This window comes from Gymnoscopelus braueri (genome assembly GCF_963280865.1).
Source record: "Gymnoscopelus braueri genome assembly, chromosome: 15".
Taxonomy (NCBI): domain Eukaryota; kingdom Metazoa; phylum Chordata; class Actinopteri; order Myctophiformes; family Myctophidae; genus Gymnoscopelus; species Gymnoscopelus braueri.
In genome coordinates, this window is record NC_137620.1 from 7,917,433 (window position 1) to 7,940,206 (window position 22,774).

Sequence of the window (22,774 nt, forward strand, 5' to 3'; positions counted from 1 at the left end):
ATAAACTAGATACCTGAGTAAAGTTCACTTGCTGCATCCAACACACCCACTGCCATTTCCGTCGGCCTCACCGTTAGGCCGCTATGGGCAGTTGAAAGTTCTTTTTTGGGGGTTCTGCATGGAACCCGACCGAAGCTCGGCCCGGCCCGACTAATTAGCATCGATTTTGGGCGCGGCCCGGCCCGAAAACGTCGGGTCGCATAGGGTCGGGTTCGGGCAGAATTTGAGAACTCTAATTCACACACATTCACAGTTGCTTCACAAGTAGCTCCCAATTTATTTTGTATTCTTTTTTTGTATCTGCTGTAAATTATGTTAGTTTTCCTAAATTGTGGATTCTATGTTATTTATGTTCGTCAGTATCTGTCGATTTGTGTAAGCGGACCACAATTGAAGTAAGTCGATGACTTTACTGTGTACAATTTTAAAGGTACTTTTACTTTACTGGATTATTTCCAATTTTCTATACTTTTACTTCTACTCCACTACATCTTAGAGACAAAAATTATACTTTTACTCCACTACAATTATTTGAAAAATTTTGTTACTTTGTAGATTTTGATTATTATTACGAAACATACATTAACAACTTCAGCCCTACTGAAACTTTGCCTATTTGAAAATAGCCGATCTACAAGCTCACAACACGTGCTTGTAGATCTGCTATTTTCAAATGATTTTTATGCAGTTTGAAAACTTGAAATGGGCCATTTTCGCATAACGAGTACATTTACTTTTGGTACCTAAATACATTTTGATACCAATAATGTTGTACTTTTATTCAAGTAAATTTTGAATTCCGGACTTTTACTTGTAACAGAGTATTTCTACATTGCAGTATTGATACTTTTACTTAAGTAAAACATTAAGTAAACTTTTTCCACCACTGGTCTTATTATCCTCAATTGTCTTTTTAACCTTCTTGTATGATGGCCGAAAGAAATGAAATAAATCAAATCAGTCAAGACAGTAGAGAACGTAAGGAAAACACAGTTCTAAGTACAAATCTGAAGAGAATATTGAGCAACTCTACAGCGGCCTAACCCACTAACTGTATAGCGGCCCTGGGCTGTTCCACCCCCACCGCAGGGAGAAGGAGAGACTGTGGGCCCCATCTTGGGCGTCGCCTTACCCCTTATCCCTAAACTTATCAGACATGTTTTACTTGCTTCTCTTTACGTACCGGCCCCCAGCATGACGGAGGGGTTGCTGGTGTTGGTGCAGCTGGTGATGGCGGCGATGACCACAGAGCCATGTGACAGCGTGTAGTCTGTGCCGTTGTACTGGAAGGGCACCGCTGCAGTGTGGCGGTCAGGGGCCACCTGGAAGCCCTTGAACCCTTGCTGAAATGACACATCATCATAGACACAAAGACGGAACAATTCAATTCATTTCAATTCAAAGGAGCTTTTATTGGCATGAGAAAACATACGTTTAAATTGCCAAAGCAAGTGTCAAAACATAATCCAAACAATTTAAGAAAAATAATGGGGAAATAAAGTATGTACAGTTGGAGGGGATACAGCATTGAGTTAAACGGAGCTATGTCACATTGCGTCGTTATATACATATTATATATACGGGGTGTAAAGCTTTTTGAAACAAATAGCAGCAATCTTTTGCAGTCACTTTTGGGAATCCGGGAACGTATTCCGTTCCATTTTCGATGTCATTGGCTATTCAAAAATAGCAGATCTACAAGCTCACAGCACGGCACCGAGTGCCACGATATGAGCTTGTAGATCTGCTTTTTTTTTATTTTTAATAATGATTTTTTTTGCAAATCTTTGAATATATATATATTTTTAAAGCAAACATTTGTAACTCAAATCTTTACTTCTCGGGGGTCTCTGGAACAAAATATTTTTTAGATGAGGGTCCGTGGCCAAATACATATCATTTTGGGGGTTCTTGACATGAAAAAGTTTGAGCACCACTGATATTATAGCAACATAAGTCTTTTAAAAAAACTGTTAGGATTTAGAAGACATTTGTTGATGCATTCCCGGATTGAATGGGTTAAATGCACGCGGCCCACCCATGTTGGTTAGATGGCTGGGCCCGCCGACACCTTCCAAGTGTTGGCGGATCCGGGGCCCTGATCCAGAGAAGGTTAGGGAACTGGGTTATTAATAGACGTTACCTTTGCTGCCAGGCAAGCTTCAAAGTCTGTCTTCATGTCGGACACGGCGATCCTGTCCTGGGGCCTCTTGGGTCCGCTGCAGCAAGGAACCACGGAGCTCAGGTCCAGCTCAAACACCTGAGGGGACAGAGACGTGTCACATTACTGCAAGTAGGCATGTAACGATTTATCGTTAATCGATTAAAGCCGATTCAAACTGGTGAAAATGTCAAATCGATTGAATGAAAAATGTATTGCGATGCAAACAGCAGAGGGCGCAAAGTTTTCAGTCATTTGCTACTGTATTGAAAAGAGCATAAGAGAAAACACAGTATTGTAAGAAATATAAATATAAAGAAAATACTGAATTTGTGTAAGAGAAATACAAAAAAAAATGATTTTTCTGGAAACGTTTTTTTAAAAGTGAAAAATCGTGAACCTAGTGTCGTGATTCAAATCGTATCGTGAGTCGAGTGAATCATTACATGTCTAACTGCAAGGGTTCCCAAACTGTTCAGGCCGTGACCCCCAAAAATATTTGAACTGGGGACCCCAACCCTGACAAGCACTTGTGAAAATAGCCGATCTACAAGCTCACAACGCCTCGTTGTGAGCTTGTAGATTTGCCTTTTTCCTATGTAATATTTGACAATTTGGCCAATTTGGTATTAAAAAAAAGGTCTTAAAAGTCATTAAATTGTAACTTTAGAAATGTGCAGATACCCTGTAACAAGCTCTCCACACGTTGCTGAGCGACGCGTTGTGAGCTTGGCTATGTAGACTGGCTATTTTCGCCAACCAAATGTTCGTCTATAACACATATCCAGAAAAGGCACACTAGGGCTATTTCATACTTTGTTGTACCACGGATAGGCCTGTCATAATTATTACATAATCGTCTAATCGCAATTATTTGAAATAATCGCAATTATTTTGTCATAATCGTCATTATAATTTCCATGTTAAAAAAGAATCATACATAAATTATTTTGAAGGTTAGGGAACCTATTTTTACCCTTTTTTGTATAAAATTAATACATGTCAGTAATTTCTTTGTATATTTAAGTTATTTTAAATATCTTTCCTGTGCATTTTTGGATTAAGAAGCCTAAAAGGTGAACAGAAATTTATTTTTTATTCACATGTTCCAATGTTCAATCGTTAATCGCAATTATTTGTGTGACAATTAATAGTCAACTTATTATATTTTATATTTGTAATCGGGACAGCCCTAACCACGGAGTCATGCTAAAATGACCCCATCTACAAAGTACAAATGTGGAACACGCTCACCTATTATAACGAGCCCATAACAGGGACACCAGGGTGAAAGAGGTTGGAACAGGTTTGAGGCGGTAATAAGGAAGTCAGTTTAAAAGGTCATTTTGCACACCTACTTCAAGGGAACAGGTGCGTAAGGGCAGGAAAAAAGAGACGCACTGTCTTCACTTACAACAAAAAAAGTTATTAACTCATTAAGACCGGGAACGCATCTGTGTGTCATTTTAAGATTTCTTTGGGCTATTGAAAAATAGCAGATATACAAGCTACGAGCTTGTAGATCTGCTATTTTTGGGGAAAACCGTGGGTCTTTGAATATATATAATTTTAAAGCGAACATTTTTAACTAAAATCTTTGCTTCTGGACATTCTACAAATGTCTTCTAAATCCTAACAGTTTTTTGAAAAAAACTTATGTTGCTATAATATCAGTGGTTCTCCAAAATTATATGTATTTGGCCGTGGACCCCCATCTCAAAATACTTTGTTCCAGGGACCCCCAGAAGTTGTAACAGAGTTAAAAATGTTCGCTTTAAAAAAATGTATAATTTTTTTCAGGATCTACAAGCTCATAGCGCGGCACTGCTATTTTTGAATAGCCAAAGAAATCTTTAAAAAATCTTTAAAAAACACACAGATGCGTTCCCGGTCTTAAAGGGTTAGTGCAGATAGCAGTACAACGTTCGGGTCACACACTGAACTTCACCTGACGAAGGTCGGGATCTTTCTTTTTTTCAGGTTAATAAGGAAGTACCAGTCCAGAAGCCATTGTGTGTTGTGTGGTTGTACTGACCCGTGTGAAGTCTGGATCTTGTGCGACGTCGTTGTAGTCTCGGTACATGCCCACCGCTTTCAGGTACTTGACGATGTAGGCCAGCTTCTCCTCGTCTCTCCCTGGGAGGAACAAACCAGGTCAGCAGAGGAGTTGAAGAACACGCGGTCACAGACACTTGAAATAATATTAATATTTATTCCTTTCTTTGATAGATATTTGATTCTGAAAATTCTGAAAATTCTTAAAACTCTGCCTTTAAGAAAAACAAACAAGCACTTAAATATAACAGAGGCAGGAGAGAGAGAGAGGGAGGATCATGCAGCAAAGAGTCTCGGGTTGGATTCAAACCCGAAACAGTCATCGGGCCATTCCTTGAGATAATTGTATCAAAGTATAGTGAACAGTATTTCTTCTTTATTTATTCACTACGTTTAGAGAGCTTAGAGTTGGGATCCCTCAGGATTTGAACGAGGGGGTTCCGAATGGACCCTTACAGGTCTCTGTGACTCTGAGAGTGTACAAATGGAACCAAATGGACCCTTACTGGTCTCTGTAACTCGGAGTGTGCAAATGGAACCAAATGGACCCTTACAGGTCTCTGTGACTCTGAGTGTACAAATGGAACCTTACAGGTCTGTAACTCTGAGTGTACAAAGGGAACCAAATGGACCCTTACAGGTCTCTGTGACTCTGAGTGTACAAATGGAACCTTACAGGTCTGTAACTCTGAGTGTACAAAGGGAACCAAATGGACCCTTACAGGTCTGTAACTGAGTGTACAAATGGAACCAAATCGACCCTTAACAGGACTATAACTATGAGAGCGTACAAATGGAACCAAATGGACCCTTACAGGTCTCTGTGACTCTGAGAGTGTACAAATGGAACCATATGGACCCGTAACGGTGGTACTTGAAATTAAAAAAGTGTGAGAACCACAGGTATTATAATTGTGTGAAAAAAAGATGTGAAATTCCATATTCTGACAGTGTGGAGAAAAAAAAAAGGGTTCCAAATGTGATGGAACCCGATTCCAGTTCCTCAATGTTGGATCCAGTTCCTCCAGGTTCCGGATCACAACCCTATGCAGGTACAGATACAACTGATGAGACACTCACCGGTCTGCTCCAGGTACTGGACACTGACGTCGTCCACGGGGAAGAAGGCCGCCGTGGCTCCGTACTCCGGACACATGTTGGCGATGGTGGCTCTGTCTGCGATGGACAGCTGGGCCACGCCGGGGCCGAAGAACTCCACAAACTTCCCCACCACGCCCACCTGACGCAGGTGCTGCATGCGTACAGGATGAAGGAGATGACATCTAGTTTAGTTTTTTTTTAAGTATTTTAAGATATTTCTAAATGCATACTGAAGAAAGAGGGGATGACAATATAACATTAACTGTGAACGCAGTCAAATCCAGTGTGTTCATTTAACACTTTAAGTGTAAAAAAAAACTGGTCTGATTTCACCCAATAATAAAGGTCTTTGCACATTGAGTCGAATGTGATTTTCTACTGGACATTAAAAAACACAGGAATACAACTGGGATTGATTAAATGACACACCACTGCAGCCACTTGAGTAGGTGTGCAAGAGGTCTTCTTAGACAAGCGTGTGTTCGTTTTAAATGTTTGTTTTGCTTTGTTTTTCTCGTGCAAATAAAATGGACTCTGTCTGCAAGGTGCTTTACCCAACAAGGTAAAAATTATGAAACAGAAGCAAGAACCCAACATTTTAAAAAATTAATTAAAAGCAATGTTGATTATGTGGATTATTTTCTCTATAAGGGCATGTCAAAGAGACCTGGTAGGCAGTCATCAGCATATTATGAGCACAATACTGCATTGTCTGTAGGGTAGTTAACTTAAACCCTATAAGCAGTTAAACGGAGTCCCTCAAGGGTCTAGCCTAGGCCCCCTCTTTTTTCTCCTCTACACCAAATCTCTTCGCCGAAAATATCTACAAGCTACTGTACAGGTTTTGCTTACAAATAGGGACGCTAGGGTTCAGCATTGATACACGTAATGCAAAGAAATCAAAATTGTACGGTCGATTCGGCTTACCTTGGTAACGGTGAGGACGATGTCAGTGGAGGTGATGAACGTGTTGGGGGTCCCGTACAGCTTGTATCCCACCACCTCAGGAAGAACCATGCTGATTGGCTGGCCCAGCATCACTGCCTCCGCCTCTATCCCTCCCACACCTGGGAGAATTGTACACACGCACGCACACATACAACATGCACAATGAGAAAATACAACAATACAAAAAGAACACAACATGGCATATTTAACCCTTGAACCAGGGGTCTTCAATAGGGGGTCCGGGACCCCTAGGGGGTCCTCAGAGATACTGCAGGGGGGCCACCACATCTTTGTGTGATACAGACTTAATATATAACATATTTTACATTAACCACTTGAACCCTTGCATCGCTTTTCAGGGTGGAATATTAGCCGAAAATAGCTCACAAGCGAGCTTGTAGATCGGCTATTTTCAACAAAGAGGTTTGGTGTACAGGTAATAAAAGAGCAGACCAAGTACCGAGCCAAAGGTCAAGTTACAAAGTATTGAGGGTTTAAGTGGCTAAATGTCTGAAACACACATTTAAATGAATCCAACATGAATCCAACATGTAGTGGGGGTCCCTGCTTCATCTCTCTCTCTCAGCTAAGTGGTCCTTGGCCTGAAAAATGTTGAAGACTCTTGCCTTAAACCCTATATATATATATATACTTTGAGAACCCTATATATAGACCTCAGAATGGGGATGCTAGGATGCATGCGTTCAAAGGTAGAGTGAGATATGTTTTTGGTTAAAACAAAAGGGGTTTTGTTAAAGCTCCATATTCTTATAGTACTTATTACTGAACAAACAAACAGTCTCTTCAGCTCTTTAATGAACAGAAAATACATCTTCAGGTGGGTCACCAATTTCATCAGGAGAGAGAAACAAAATAGGTAAATTTCTATATCGTTCCCATTCCAATTTTCTCTGCTCATTTCTCTCACCATTTATACATTCCACATTTAACGGTGTTGAAGATTGGGGTCCCAGAGACAGTGTTGGGCAAGTTACTTTTAAAAAGTAACTAGTTATAGTTATTAGTTACTGCTCCAAAAATGTAATTAGTTACTTTACTTAGTTACTAAATTATGAAAGTAACTAGTAACTAGTTACTTTACTTTACTTAAAAAAATAAAAGATGAACAAATTTATAAAATAAAATAAAATATATATTATTTCCAAATGATTTTGATAGGCTATACATAAAAACGTTTATTTGTTTCTTCTTCTTTAGAAATATTTTCTTTCACATCAGGATGTAATGATCATTACTCAGAGCAATACAATAACCCACCTATCTCCCACACTCCCTGCCCAGTCAGTTATCAGTTTGAATTAATTTGATGTCATTTGCATATAGATGCATGTGAGTGGCCTTAATTTAACTGACAAAACCTTTTATTTTATTTTAAAATAAAACACCTCTCACACTTATGCCAGTGTACTGTATTACACACACACACACACAGAGTTTTAGTGTTGCTCTGTGGCACAGTGAGAGAAAAGACCATTGTAGTCATTATGAAATGTAGTGGAACAATTAAACGTCTTTCTGCACTGTAGTGGCCCTGCTGCTTTCACTGCTATTTTGCTGACTAGTTCTCTGAAGGCAACAAACTCAACCGTTGCGATGGGAAGCATGTCCTCCTCAACAACATACCTGCCAATCAATCTGTTTAGTTGAGTCTGGGTGACATGCTGTGGCGATTTTTAAAAAATCGTTTTTTGGCTGTTTAGATGGATGGAGTAGCTGTAGCTCCATCTAGATCACTGCCGGTGGAGACGGAGGGGTCTTCTTTGGCGACTAGTTTTATAACCCCATGTACTTTAGTTAAGTGCTTCAGGAGATTAGCATTGCTGTTACTCGATGTGGACAATGTTTTCTGTCACTGCAATGTTTTTAGCGCCCTTTATCCCCACAAATTCTAAATAATGGTTATATTTCCAAGCTGCAAACTAACGCTGCGCTGTCGCTCAGTTGAGACTGTGTGTGTGCGGTTGTGGTGGTGGGTGTGTTGCCGTGTGTGTGTGTGTGTGTGTGTGTGTGTGTGTGTGTGTGTGTGTGTGTGTGTTAGTAAGGGAGGGTCCATAGGGTGTGTATGGCAAGACCCGCCCAACTCTGTCTCTGATTGGCTTAGGCTGACATTTTACCCCCTGTTAACCAATCATCACTCCTCTCTCTCTGGCCACTTTCACTTTCTCAAGTTAGATTGAGAGGGATCGTTGAATTTCCCCCTATCCATCCAAGCCTGCCTGTCCTGTTTAGATGACAGGCAAGCTGCTCCGCGGGGGAGGCAGTTCAGTTGGATCACATAATGTAACGCAGTAACGCACCTTTTTAAATCACAGTAACTATAACGCCGTTACTGAATTGGAAAAGGTAACGCGTTACGTTATTAGTTACCGCAAAAAGTAGTTGCGTTACGTAACGCGTTAGTCCCAACACTGCCCAGAGATAAATGGGGGTCTGTGACCTAATGCAATGGTTCTCAAAGTGGGCTCCGGGGACCCCAGGGGTCCTTGGGGAGGGGGTACCAGGGGGTCCACAGCTAAATTAGTTAATATAGCGTCACAATCATTTTAACCACTTTAACCATATTTTATACTTTGGCTATTTTTGAAAAAGACATGAAAAAGTTTGAGAACCACTGGCCTAATGCGTATCAAACTGTGGGTACTTAGTTGAAATTGAAAGGGTTGAGAACCACTGCTTTAAACAATGAAAAGAGCTGGTCCTCACCCCATCCCAGCACTCCCAGGCCGTCTATCATGGTGGTGTGAGAGTCGGTGCCCACCAGACTGTCAGGGTAGTAGAACCCATCCTGATCAAACACCACCCTGGCAAGATACTCCAGGTTCACCTGGTGGACGATCCCCGAGCCGGGAGGGATGATACGCATGTTCCTGAACGCCTTGGAACCCCACTGGAGAAAGAACAATTACAACCATTCAATGAATACAAAATAGAATAAATAATGATAGCCTAATAATAATGATATTAATAATAATAATAATAATAATACAGAAAATAATGTATCGTCCAGTATGTTAAAACATACAAGATGAGATAAAAATACAATCAAATACCAGAAGGAGAGTATATGAGTAAATATGAATTTACAGCTCCAAGAATTACTAAGACATTTCTCAAAAATGAATAACTGTAGTACCCTAAGAATTGACTAATTAACCACTTCTTACACACCCTATTATACCTGGCTGACCGGGGTACCCCAGGGCGCTATACTTGGTGCTTCTTTCCCTCTCTACACCAAATCTGTTCGACCAAAATAGCCGAGCTTGTAGATCAGCTATTTTCGCAGAATGTTTGTCGCCCCCCAGAATAGGGACGCTAGGGTTCATGTTTACTTAAAAAATGTTTAAAATAGGCTGATACCTTTAAGAACTGAAACCTCTCTTTGTTTCTGTCAAATTCCAGGTCCTGGTTCTTCTGCAGGCTGTCAGACCTGAAAAGTTAATCAAATCAAATGTTTTGGTAAAACAAAACAATAAAGTTCACTTTGGCTGACAGTGACACAAGCATCAGCTCTGTGGTCCGTTGTAGCATCGCATAACCAGTGGTGTAAAGTAACTAAGTAAGTACATTTACTCAAGTACAGCGGTGTCATGGTGATTTTTTAAATTTTAATGACGTCACGTGCGCGTGCACACCGCACATATTTTATTTTACCTTACATGAGGAAACATGTTTGTGTAGGAAATGTTTTTTAGCTTAGTTTTAGTATTTTTAAACTGATACAAATTCAAGGAATGACATGAATTATAGAGCAGAAACTAAAAGTTTGCTTTGAACGAGTATCTTTCTCTTCTTCGACAGTGGCAGAGGCATTGTTGCGTGCAGACACTGGCAGCAGCAGCTACTGAAGCCAACACGCTCTGTTGCTTACCGTGGCGTGTAGCCTATAGATGCAAGGAGTGAGGAATCTGAGGATACATTTTCACACTCACTTGTAAACCTGTTATGCAAAGTAGCCATTTGGGTACTTGGCTCGTGAATCTACGGGGGGGGGGGCACGTTCTAGCGTGCCCTATATACTTTTCGGCCTTTTGAAAATAGCCGATCTACAAGCTCACAATGCGCATTGCAAGCTTGTAGATCTACTATTTTCAAATGATTTTTTGGCTGGCGACCCCCAAAATAGACTTGACCAAGTCACGTGACCCCCCCCCCCGTCCTTCACGACTCACAGATACACTCACTGAACAAATGTGCGTGCGCGCACATTTACCAACCACGTGCGTGCACACATACAGACTGCTATAATTAATAATAGGCTAAATAAAATAGCGAAACAAACCGTTTTTTGTTAAGGGTTATGGCTTTAATGCATATTTTCTTAAACAGAAAGAAAGTGTCCATTACCGTATTTTCCGCACTATAAGCCTATAAGGCGCATCTGAGTATAAGGCGCACCTTCAATAAATGTATTATTTTCATATATAGGGCGCACCGCATTATAAGGCGCATCCGCAATATAAGGCACACTGACGGTGCGGCTTATAGTGCGGAAACCAAGGGAACCAATATTGATACATATATAAGGCGCATCGGATTATAAGGCGCATCCGCACTATAAGGCGCACTGACGGTGCGCCTTATAGTGCGGAAAATACGGTACACTCGGACCGTGCGTCTGAGAGGAAAATGTGCATCTTCCCGCAGATCCAGTATAACCAGCGGCCACCCCGCATTCCTCCTCTTTGTGCCGAAAAAACGACACTGGTTCATCAGTCATGTTGGGTGTGGAAATACCTCTTCATGTTCAGTGGCGTTAAGCTTAAATGTGTCAGAACCTCAGCACAGCGGCTACACGTTGCGGCTGATCAATCTAGACAAGAGCTATTTATATGCATTGTAGCCATTTATTACACGGCTTGGTTGAATGCTCGATTCTGATTGGTCAGTCATCTGTCATTATTTCTGGATAATGACCGATGAGCTCTATAACGGACCGCTGTGTAATCAGAGACTCAGAACACCTGCTCATGTCAACCTTTGCTGCTTGGTTTTATGCTTTATCCAACATGACAGCCATGTAAACAAACAAACAATGTCATTTACAACTAAACGTTGCTCTCAAGAATGTTTTTGAAAACATTTGAAGTGAGAAATAGACGATGCAATAACCAAAAAGTGATTCTATTTGATCCACTGCACTTCCTTGTTTATCGTGGCACAACAACGGGGGAATACCAAAACGCTCGCCCCAAAACACACTCGCCCCGGGGCAAATCCGGCGGTATTACAGGCAAATTGGCGGTATATAGAATGGGGGCGAGTGTGTTTTGGGGCGAGTCTTCCGGTTACCTTGTGGAATACTGTCATTTGTTTTCCGAGGCGAACTTGTCTGCCCAGCCCAATACTTATGGAATACTTTCATTGCCGTAAGCAAGGAAATACTTCGTTTTGTTGTTACTTTTGGGTCAATTTATTTATTTATTTATTAAGTAGCCGTGTAATAAGCAAGGGATAATGCATGGGGAGGTGGTCATTATTGAAATTTAAAGCCTCGGTGCATAATCACCCTGTCGGGCTTTAAATTTCAATAATGACCACCTCCCCATGCATTATCCCTTGCTTAGCTAATGCTCATATATATGAGCACTGTGATGAGTTGCAGAGCTTGTAGATCAGCTATTCGTCGTAGCAACTAAGTGTAATTGGGTAAAAGCCTCACTTCCTGTTGAAGTCCACTTGGATGGAATGGTCGATGACCAGGTCTGCAGGACACACAGGGTTAATCTTCTCTGGATCTCCGCCCAGCTTCATCACCGCGTCACGCATGGCGGCGAAGTCCACCACCGCAGGCACGCCCCTGGAGAGGAGGAGAAAAACACATCATCAGTTTGGATGTGTTTGCAGAAGAAAACACATTCAGGAATCTCAAATCTTTGAATATATATATATATATATATATGTTTTAATTTAAAGCGAACATTTTTAACTCCGATCTGTGCTTCTGGGGGGGTCCCTAGAACAACATATTTTGAGATGGGGGGTCCGCGGCCAAATACATATCATTCTGGGTGGTACTTGACATGGAAAAGTTGGAGCACCACTGATATAGCAACATACTGTTAGGATTTAGAAAACATTTTTAGATATGCATTTGGCCGTGGACGCCCATCTCAAAATGTTTTGTTCCAGGGACCCCCAGAAACAAAGAAAGTAAAACATATACCGGTATATATATATTCAAAGATTTGCACAAATTTTGAAGATTTTTCAAAAATAGCAGATCTACAAGCTCATAGCGCGGCACTCGGTGCAGCGCTACAATAGCTGATCTACAAGCTCCAGGCGCATTTTTATGTTTGATTACAATGTTCAACTTACTACTTGTTAATTATTCTAGGTGAAAACCTTGTGCAAGTGCCTTTGTGGGTTTCCTTTCTCACGCTGTGTCTGCTTTTATTGTGCGAATAAATAAAACGAAAAACAAAACATCCGGACATGAGCTTGTAGCTTGTAGATGGCCTATTTTCGCCGAATGTTCCCTCCCAGGAAACGGACGCTAGGGTTCATGTGGTTAACTTGATATTTCGTCTCTGTCGGGTGCAAACCTCATATGTCCAAAACTGTTACTTTCCAGGATTCAAATTCAAAAGCATCAAAAGTAGCAGATCTACAAGCTCGAAACGCGTCGCTTCGCGCCGCGTTTCGAGCTTGTAGAGCTGCTACTTTTGATGCTTTTGTGTGACGCTGCAGTATGATCAAGTAGGGCGTTAATTTACGAAAAAAAACACAAAACGTTAGAATATGGAGATAGGAGGTTTCTGCAGCCCGACAGCGACGATTTTCAAGGACATGATCCTTCGAATTAAGTGAAACGTAGGTAAGCGCGGGACGCGGTGTCCGGTGTCAAACCTACGTGAAGTCCTGCAGGATGACCCTGGCGGGTCTGAAGGGAACCTCCACGCTCTGGGTCTGTGTGTGCTTCCAGTTCAGGATGCTCTCCACGTCCGATTGCTTCACCAGGAACTCGTCGCAGCACCTGACCGCCGACTCCAGCAGCACCCGGATGGAGAAGGGAAGACGGTCTGAGGAGGAGAGACAGACAACAGAAGTCAGTCAGTGTGCAATAAGGTTGGGATCCAGAACCGGAGGAATCGGAGCCACCATTGAGGAACCAGGAATCGGTTCCAATCACATTTGAAACGCGTTTCCAGAACCGGTTTTCATCCCGCTGTCAGAGCTGGTTATGTGGACTTCTGCCACGTCACGTCTGCTATTACAATTACAATACCGGTTCTCACATGTTTTAATTTCAAGGACCACCATAACTCTGAGAGTGTACAAATGGAACCTGAGGGATCCATTTTGTTCCATTTGTACACGTGTTACAGACCTTTAAGGGTCAATTTGGAACCCCCCCAAAAAAAAAATCATTGTAAAAAAAAAAGTGCTTAGGAGCCGAGATACAGCCTTTTTCAGTAAGAAGTTAAACAAGAAGTGAATGGAGCAGCAAATCTTCAAATCTTGGGTTCTGAACATTTTTTTTTTTTATGTTGACGTCTTAGACGTCACGTGGCGCTCAGGGCGCTCAGAGGCCATGACGTCTTAGACGTCATGTGGCACTGAATGACTTAAGACCTGAGGCCGATTTTACAAATGTCTTCTAAATCCTACAGTTTTCTAAAACACTTGTGTTGCTATAAGTGGTGCTCAATTTTTCATGTCAAGGACCACCCAAAATTATATGGATTTGGCCGCGGACCCCCATCGCAAAATATTTAGTTCCCCAGAAGCAAAGATTTGAGTTACAAAAGTTTGGTTTAAAAAAGATATATACGGTATATTCAAAGATTTGCACACATTTTCATGATTAACACATCGTGTGCCAGAGGTTTATTAAAATAGGGTACATCTAGTGCCAGCATATCTTCCATCCACTTACGTTGATATGTTTCATGCTGTAGAAGCCCCGGCGAGGACGCGCATGTAAACAAAGCCTGCGTGCGAGACGGCGGAGGGTCCCGACTAACGCCTGGAACAATAATATTTCTAACGCGATCCTCCATTGAGCAGAGTGATCGCCGATCGAAAACGGCTCATTTCCACCACGTTAAAAAGAAATAGGAGATATTAAGCTTTTAGTCAAGGAGTTAACATTGGAGCGGACGAGCGGAAGCATTTTTGACATGGATCCACTCCACATCCGGCCTCTCCTTAGAGACTCCTTGGATGATCCCAAAGTTTTGTTAGAGCGCCCCACATAAATATAAATAATAAAAAATGGGCCAAAAACGGTCCGAACCTTTTTTGGCACACAATGTGTTAAAAAAGAATTGCAGCTCTACAAGCTCATAGCGTGGCACTTTTAGTACATTTCAAAAATCTAGGATTTTTGCCCGCGACATATTAGTGTGGTACTTGTTGTACATCATGGCTGGGGGGTGTACTGTACTCAAGCCGCCTCACGCTACAGAAACAGGAGACAGCGCTCCTGCCCTGTTATACATGGCTCGACAAGGCTTACTCACCATATATGAGAAAATATACAAAGCAGCGACACATGTTGTTATCTGATTCAAATGTGATATATCATGATACATTACATTTATATGATTACATCAATATGATTTAGCATAATGAAAGTGGTCGTTATTATTACCATATCTGGGATCTCCGAGTTTGGTCAGATTGTAGAAGCGCCGGTCCGGGGCGTCGGGGTCCAGAGGCTCAGCGATGTGCTGAAACGGATTGTTCTTCCCACTGTCGCTCATCCTGGACCTGCTCTCTACACCTCGATGCACTGGACTGGACACAGCTCAGAGATCCACTGGACACAAGGACCAGAAAATAAATAAATACAAATATAGGACAAGTCTGTGAGTGACAGTCTATGAAAATGTTTAGGAAAAAAGGGTACATTTACTTGCGACCCCTAAGAATTGGTTCCCACTGTTTGGGAACCACTGGTCTAAACAATATGCTATGTAAATAAATCTGTTAAAATAACCGGCAGTGCTGCAATACTTTTTTGGTCAAACACAATGATAGGGATCACTTCTTCCTCAGCATGCTTATCATTGTTGCATATTACCTGGAAAAACTATCTATTATTAACATGTCAATCACTATGTTACGCCCACACGTGCAATGAATGGACTGGAACCTGTATGTAAGACAGCACTTCCCTCCTAGAAGCTTTGTAAAGACACCATTATTACATCATTGCCTTATCATTTCATTTTCCATAATCCTCTAATTTTGTATTTATTTTTCAAGTGGAAATAGCTGATCTTCAAGCTCACAATGTGTCACATTGCAACACTTTATGAACACTTTATGAGCACATTGATTGGCTATTTATCACTATTTTTTGGAAACTTCTGAAGAAACTTGTAATGTAATAATGTAATATGGCCTGGTTTGCCCATAAGTCACTGTCACAGACATTTCTTTGTTTATTCAAGGTATTTGTCATATCCGTCCTCTGCCCATTTGCCTGAAAGGCAAACAGAGATGTCATTCTGTATATCATGTTCCAATGTTTGATGCAATAAAAAAAAACTTTAACAATTATTTGTATGACAATTAATGGTCAACTAAAATGACCTGACACAGTGTGACAGCCCAGGACATCACCAGAGGAATGGCTTCAAAGGTCTCTGACAAACAACACGACCCAGAGATAACAGCTGACATTATCAATCTGTAACAAATTCTCACATGTGTAACTGTAGCATTGAGGACAGACTTGGTTCACGCTTAAAGGGATAGTTCACCCCTAAAAATACTTTTTATCTATTGATTATACAATCCGTGGAGACTTGAATTCATGGATATTTTTTGGTTTTAAGACAATAATTTGATGACCATTGACCAGTAGGCAGTGGTTCCGGTAGGAGACACAAAGGAGACTCTTTGTGTCTCCTACCGGAACGGCTTCCGGTCATCAAATTATTGGCTTAGGAATGCAACCAAATAAAAAAACTATCCATGAATTCAAGTCTCCATGGGATGACTAATTGATAGAATTAGAATAGAAGTCATTTTGGCGGGTGACCTATCCCTTTAAAGTTTAAACGGACAAAAACTACCCTACGCAACCACAGTGTCAGTTTGTAAATAAAAAAACACTGGGTCGGGACACCTGTTTGGGTCGGGGATCATTGTTTTACGGGTAGGGAGTAAATACTTACTTTAATGACTTTTACTTTACTTAATTAATTACTATTTCAAATATTTAAAAAAGTAAAAAGAATTCTGGATATTATCAATTTACAAACAAGCAAATGAAACAAACGAGTAACTGAAAATAGCAGATCGACAAGCTCACAACACGTCACATCGTGACGTGTTGTGAGCTTGTAGATTGCAGATTGTAGATCTTGTAGATTGCTATTTTCACTAGTTTTGGTCACAGGGAGGGAGGCATCAAATTTCCCTCTTGGCTCTTGAGTTCAAATGTTTGGGAACCAACAACCAACTGGTCTCTAACCTGTGGGTAGTTTTAATGGAGAAAGCACAGTATAATAACAGACATGTCATAACTGTTTTAATCTTAACCATTCAATCCGGGAACGAATCTGTGTCGTTTTAGATTTTTTGTTCTTTTTTCCCCCCCCTTCATTTCAGATTTCTTTGGCTATGCAAAAATAGCAGAAATACAAGCTCATAGCTTGTAGATTTGCTATGTTTGTGCAAATCTCTGAAACAACATTTTTTATTCAATCTGTGCATCTGGGGGGGTCCGTGGAACAACATATTTTGATGGGGGTCAGGGGCCCCAAAAAATATCATTTTGGGGTTCCTTGACATGAAAAAAATATTTTACAAAATAGGGACCCCCCCCCCCAGAAGCAAGTGTTAAAAAATATATATATGCACTCAGTGCCGCCCTATGAGCTTGTATATCTGCTATTTTTAAAAGCCAAAGTATAAAATAATGGTTATAGCTAAAATCTAAATTGAATGGGATAATTCATCATCAGTATCACCTGTTTCCACCGAACCATTTTTTTAAAACACCTGTAAACCTGTACCTGCTAAGTTGGTACCTTCAACCCCCCCCCCCCCCCTAAAATATGAAAATAATCATATTTGAACTGGGGTGGGGACCCCCTACCCTGACAACCACTCGGAATTATAGGAGTTGAGGTATTAAAATGTAGTTTGTATCAGTTCCACAGATAAACACTGTGAAAATAGACGATCTACAAGCTACACACAACACATTTGGCCTCTTTCTTAGATAATGTTTGACAATTAGGCTGACCATTTTGTATGGTATAGTTGTTTGTTTATTACTTCTGATGCTGTACATTTTTTCATTAAATGTTTTTCATCTTAGGAGGTATTAAAAAGGTCTTGAAAGTCCTTAAATTGACACTTAAAGGAGTAGTTCACTATCAATTGCACACCCCATGAAGCCTTGAATTCATGGATTTATTTTTGTTTTTGTGGCATTCCTAAGCCAATAATTTGATTCCCGTCTCCTACCGGCTAATGTATCCGGTAGGAGACACAAAGTAGATTATTTGTGTCTCCTACCGGATACACACCCGGTCATCAAATTATTGGCTTAGGAATGCCACAAAAACAAAAATGGGGTGTGCAATTGATAGAAAATATGTCATTTTTTGGGTGAACTCCTCCTTTAAGAAATGTGCAGATACCCTGTGTACACTTATACTGTATGTTGGTTTGTTTACTGTTGAGTGAGAAAACATTATTGCTTCATCTGCCCCCCCCCCCCCCCCCAAAAAAGCCCACTTATAACGTACAGTAATTCAGTGGCTCAGTCTGTCATAAAAACACATCTAAAAGGTAGACTCTGGTTGGTGGGATGGTGGGGGTGTGGGCCTCTCTCTAGGAACTGCCTTTGATAAAGTGCTGTGTGTGCGTTACATAATCTGAAAGCAGCGTTCAGACCACTGCACTCTCGTGTCTTACATATTATTGCATCTTTAGCCTTATCTCTCGTAAATGTCCGGTAATCAAAATTTACTTGAGTAAAAGTACAAAAGTATTGGCATCAAAATATACTTAAAGTACGAAAAGTAAAAGTACTCATTATGCAGAATGTCCCATTTCACAAGTTCAACATGTATAAAAAGTATTTTGAAAATAGCAGATCTACAAGCTCACGATGTGTCGCATCGCGTCGCATCGTGAGCTTGTAGATCGACTATTTTCAAATGGCCGAAATGTATTTAGGGCTGAAGTGGTTCATGATGTTTTGTAATAATAATCTAAATCTGCAAACTAACTAATGCTGTCAAATAATTCTATGAGTAAAAGTACAATATTTGCCTCTGAGATGTAGTGGAGTAGAAGTAAAATAATTGAAAATGGGAAATACTCCAGTAAAAAAAATCCTCAAAAGTGTACTTAAGTACAGTAGAGTAAATGTACTTAGTTACTTTACACCACTCAATAAATAAAGGTTATCTTAATTTCTATCTTATAAAGTAGTAACGCGTCCATCAAAAAATGCGTGTAGGGTTTCAATAATTAATGTTTTAGCAATTATTATATTGACTACTTTTGGATTAATCAAATAATCGAGTGTCTTTGTTTTTATAAAACAAATATATTTATTAAAATATAAAAATATATTTAAACAATCAACATAAAAAAAAATCGAATTGATCTTTTTATACTCATTCATTTAATTTAATCAACCACTAAAGCCCCATTTTATATAGTCTGTCGTACTGTCGTGCAAAACAAAATTAGAGAAAATAGCCAATCTACAAGCTCACCATGCGTGGCACTGCGACGTGTTGTGAGCTTGTAGTTTTTTCTGATATCTAAAAAAAATATTTCATTTTTTATCAAATCGATAAACTGCTGTGCCCTTAAAAAAGCAGACAATGTCAACTACTGTATATCAATGCTACTGGTATTGATTAATCCATTAAGGCAGGGAATGTATCTGTATCATTTTTAGATTTATTTCCCTATTCAAAAATAGCAGATATACAAGCTCATAGCGCGGCTATTTTTGAAAAATCCAGAACATTTGTGCAAATCTTTGAATATATATATTTTAAAAGCTAACATTTTTAACTCAAATCTTTGCTTCTGGGGGTATTCTACAAATGTCTTCTAAATCCTAGCTTTTTGAAAAATAAATTATGTTGCTATAATATCAGTGGTCCTCAACTTTCTCTCAACTGTCAAGGACCACCCAAAATGATATGTATTTGGCCGCAGACCCCCATCACAAAATATGTTGTTCCAGGGACCCCCCCCCCCCCACCAGAAGCAAAGATTTGAGTTACAAATGTTCGCTTTAAAAAATATATACTATATTCAAAGATTTGCACACATTTTCACGATTTTTCTAAAAATATTTTTGAATAGCCAAATAAATCTCTTATAATGACACAGATGCGTTTCTGGTCTTAATGGAGTAATGAGTGATCATCAGAAAGCACTTTGCATCTCCTCACCCGTCAACTGTGTTAAAGTTGAACTGATAAGGAGACACTTTCACAAATATATATGAAATCGTCTCTGTCGGGTGGAAACCTCATATGTCCAAAAAAAAATCTTTTCAGGGTTCAAATTCAAAATCATCAAAAGCAGCAGATCTACAAGCTCGAAACGCGTCGCTTCGCGCCGCGTTTCGAGCTTGTAGATCGGCTACTTTTGATGATTTTATGTGACGCTGTGCTATGCTCAAGTAGGGCGTTAATTTACAAAATAAAACACAAAAAAGGGTTAGAATATGGAGATAAGAGGTTTCTGCCACGACAGCGAGGACATCATACTGCATGCACTTTGAACCTCACTGTGGATGGACTGTCCAATCAACTGTCACCATAAAGCAAGGGTCTTCAACAGCGGGCCCGGGACCCTTAGGGGAGGTCCTCAGAGATACTACAGGGGAGAGCGGCAAAATCTTTGTGTGATAGGGACTTAAATGTTAATTATTTTTAGATTAGTTCACCCCCAAAATGCCTTTTTTTTCTCTATGGATTAGTCACCCCATGGAGACTTGAATTCATTGAATTCAGACACACAGAGTCTCCCTTGTGTCTCCTACCGGAACCGCTGGTCATCAAATTATTGGCTTAGTAATGCAACAAAAAACTCAAAAATATCCATGAATTCAAGTCTCCATGGGATGACTAATCGATAGAAAGAAATATTTAAAAAAAGGGTGAACTATCCCTTTAACATTCGCATCCCTATTCTGTGGGAAATATTAGCAGAAAATAGCCAATCTACAAGCTCACAACACTTCTGGCAGAGCCAAAAGGTACAGAGCCAAACTAGGTCAAGTTTACAAATATTGAGGGTTATTATTAAGTGGTAAAATGTCTGAAAACACACATTTAACGTGAAACCAATATGTAGTGGGGGGTCCCTGCTTCATCTCTCTCTCAGCTAAGGGGTTCTTGGCCTGAAGACCCCTGCCATAAAGTGTCTTATCTGTTGATGTTCACTTTCTTATGGCCAGCCGTTCTCAATGTGGGGTCCGGGGACCCCCCTCAAGGGGTGCCTGAGGCCGCTTGCCGACGAGAGCAGATCTCACGCTTTGGTGGTGATCTTGTAGATCTGCTCTCAGTCGGCCAGAAAAGCAGTGGTAGAAAAAGTACTCAAATGTGTTAATTAAGTAAAGTATCAATACTGCAATACAGAAATACTCTGTTACAAGTAAAAGTCCGGAATTCAGAATTTACTTGAGTAAAAGTACAAAAGTATTGGTATCAAAATGTACTTAAAGTACCAAAAGTAGAAAGTACTCATTATGCAGAATGTCCCATTTCACAAGTCCTCAAAAGTATTAAAATATTTTTTAAATAGCAGATCTACAAGCTCACAATGCTTCGCATCGCAATGCATTGTGAGCTAGATCTGCTATTTGAAAATAGCCTAAGTATATAAGGATACAGTGGTTAATGCATGTTTTGTAATAATAATAAAAATCTACAAAGTAACTAACTAAAGTTTGAAATAATTGTAGTGGAGTAAGTAGCCTACAATATTTGCCTCTGAGATGTAGTGGAGTAGAAGTAAATTGAAAATTGGAAATACTCCAGTAAAGCAGAAATACCTCAAAACTGTACTTAAGTAAATGTACTTAGTTACTTACACCACTGCAGAAAAGTGACAGCGACGTCGTACGATTGAAGCATAAGAAAGCTCTAGCTCTGGTCCAGAGCGCTCTGCTCATAGACAGAACATTACACTGCCGTGAGAAGTCTCCGTCTTTTAAGCAAAATAAACAAAACTACTTCACTATTCACCAAAACAAAGGCTGTTTTGTGTTGCTGAAAGTCTATTCTCCAGGGTGGGAAGCCTTTCAGCACCCCACCTTCTCTTTATAATACACTTTTTGGGCCGAAAATAAAATATGTCCGTCAGACGATTTATTTTGTATTTACTCCACTGCGCCCCCTACAGATCTGGTCAATATAAATTACCATTGACCAGATCTATAGGGGGCGCAGGTGAGTAATTAAAACAATGTCCGTCTGGCGGACATATTTTACTTTCTGCCCCAAAAAGTGTATTATACAGAGAAGGTGGGGTCCTGAGAGGCTTCCCATCCTGGAAAATATACTTTCAACAACATAAAACTGCCTTTGTTTCAGTGAATAGTGATGTAGTTTTGTTTATTTTTGACTAAAGACGGAGACCTCGCACGGCAGTGTAACGTTGGGTCTATGAGCCGAGCAGTCAGAGAGAACTCACTAACGCTCTGGACCAGAGCTATGAGAAGCTCCAGCGAAATATCTGTGTTTGTCTCCGTTTCACTTATGACTGTATGAATATATAATCTGAATTATGACACCAGCATGGACTTACCTTAAGCAGCGAGCCGTCTGTATGAGTGTCTGAACGTGTGTGTGTCTGTGTGTGTGTCTAAATGTGATGTGACCCAGATCCCTGATCACTGCGACCATCAAACTACACAACACTGACTTCCTGGTTCACCGTGACGTCGTCAGCCTACGTCACCTCACGTGATGTGTGGGACTTTTCAAAATACAAGCTCCTAGATCTGATTCTGTGTGTGTGTGTGTGTGTGTGTGTGTGTGTGTGTGTGTGTGTGTGTGTGTGTGTGCGCGTGTGTGCGCGTGTGCGCGTGTGCGCGTGCGTGCGTGCGTGCGTGTGTGTACGCGTGTGTGTGATGGATGGATGGATGTGTGTGTGTGTGTGTGTGTGTGTGTGTGTAGATAGATAGATAGATTGTTTGCTTGTTTGTTTGTTTGTTTGTTTGTTTATTTGTTTATTTACAAGCATAATATCGCAGGCTAAAATGTATGAATACATATTATTTTATTCACATAAAAATCATATTGTATTTTTTTATATTGCAACATAAACAGGGCCAGGAATTACCAGATTTTTCTTTTGTTTAATACTTACAAAAGAAGAGTGCATCCAGTTGATGCCATAGAGGCAGATTATGAGACATTTGGCAACTGGTTACTGGCATGTAAAAGGCCTCCCTCCCTCCCCTCCTCATAGCAGGGCAGCTGTACCTCAACAACAGGATTAACAGCACTAGAGATGTACCAATATCATTTTTTCCTG

At 40.3% G+C, this 22,774-nt stretch overlaps 1 protein-coding gene across 2 annotated transcripts in view; it reads right to left on the bottom strand.

The window, feature by feature from the left end:
- The window catches only part of aco1 (aconitase 1, soluble), a 39,358-nt gene extending 17,182 nt beyond the window's left edge, over window positions 1-22,176 (bottom strand). For both annotated transcript variants that reach the window (XR_013934534.1, XM_080451125.1), the window contains exons 1-11: window positions 22,043-22,176; window positions 14,886-15,053; window positions 13,143-13,311; window positions 11,949-12,086; window positions 9,647-9,716; window positions 8,990-9,173; window positions 6,245-6,384; window positions 5,297-5,468; window positions 4,197-4,297; window positions 2,144-2,260; window positions 1,184-1,343 (exon numbers count right to left, since the gene is read on the bottom strand). Coding sequence is in view for 1 of the 2 variants with exons in the window: in XM_080451125.1 (XP_080307251.1) it covers window positions 1,184-1,343; window positions 2,144-2,260; window positions 4,197-4,297; window positions 5,297-5,468; window positions 6,245-6,384; window positions 8,990-9,173; window positions 9,647-9,716; window positions 11,949-12,086; window positions 13,143-13,311; window positions 14,886-14,997 (1,363 nt within the window). In the remaining variant the exon portion in view is untranslated. The remainder of the gene's footprint in view (window positions 1-1,183; window positions 1,344-2,143; window positions 2,261-4,196; window positions 4,298-5,296; window positions 5,469-6,244; window positions 6,385-8,989; window positions 9,174-9,646; window positions 9,717-11,948; window positions 12,087-13,142; window positions 13,312-14,885; window positions 15,054-22,042) is intronic.
- Window positions 22,177-22,774: the final 598 nt, after the last annotated feature.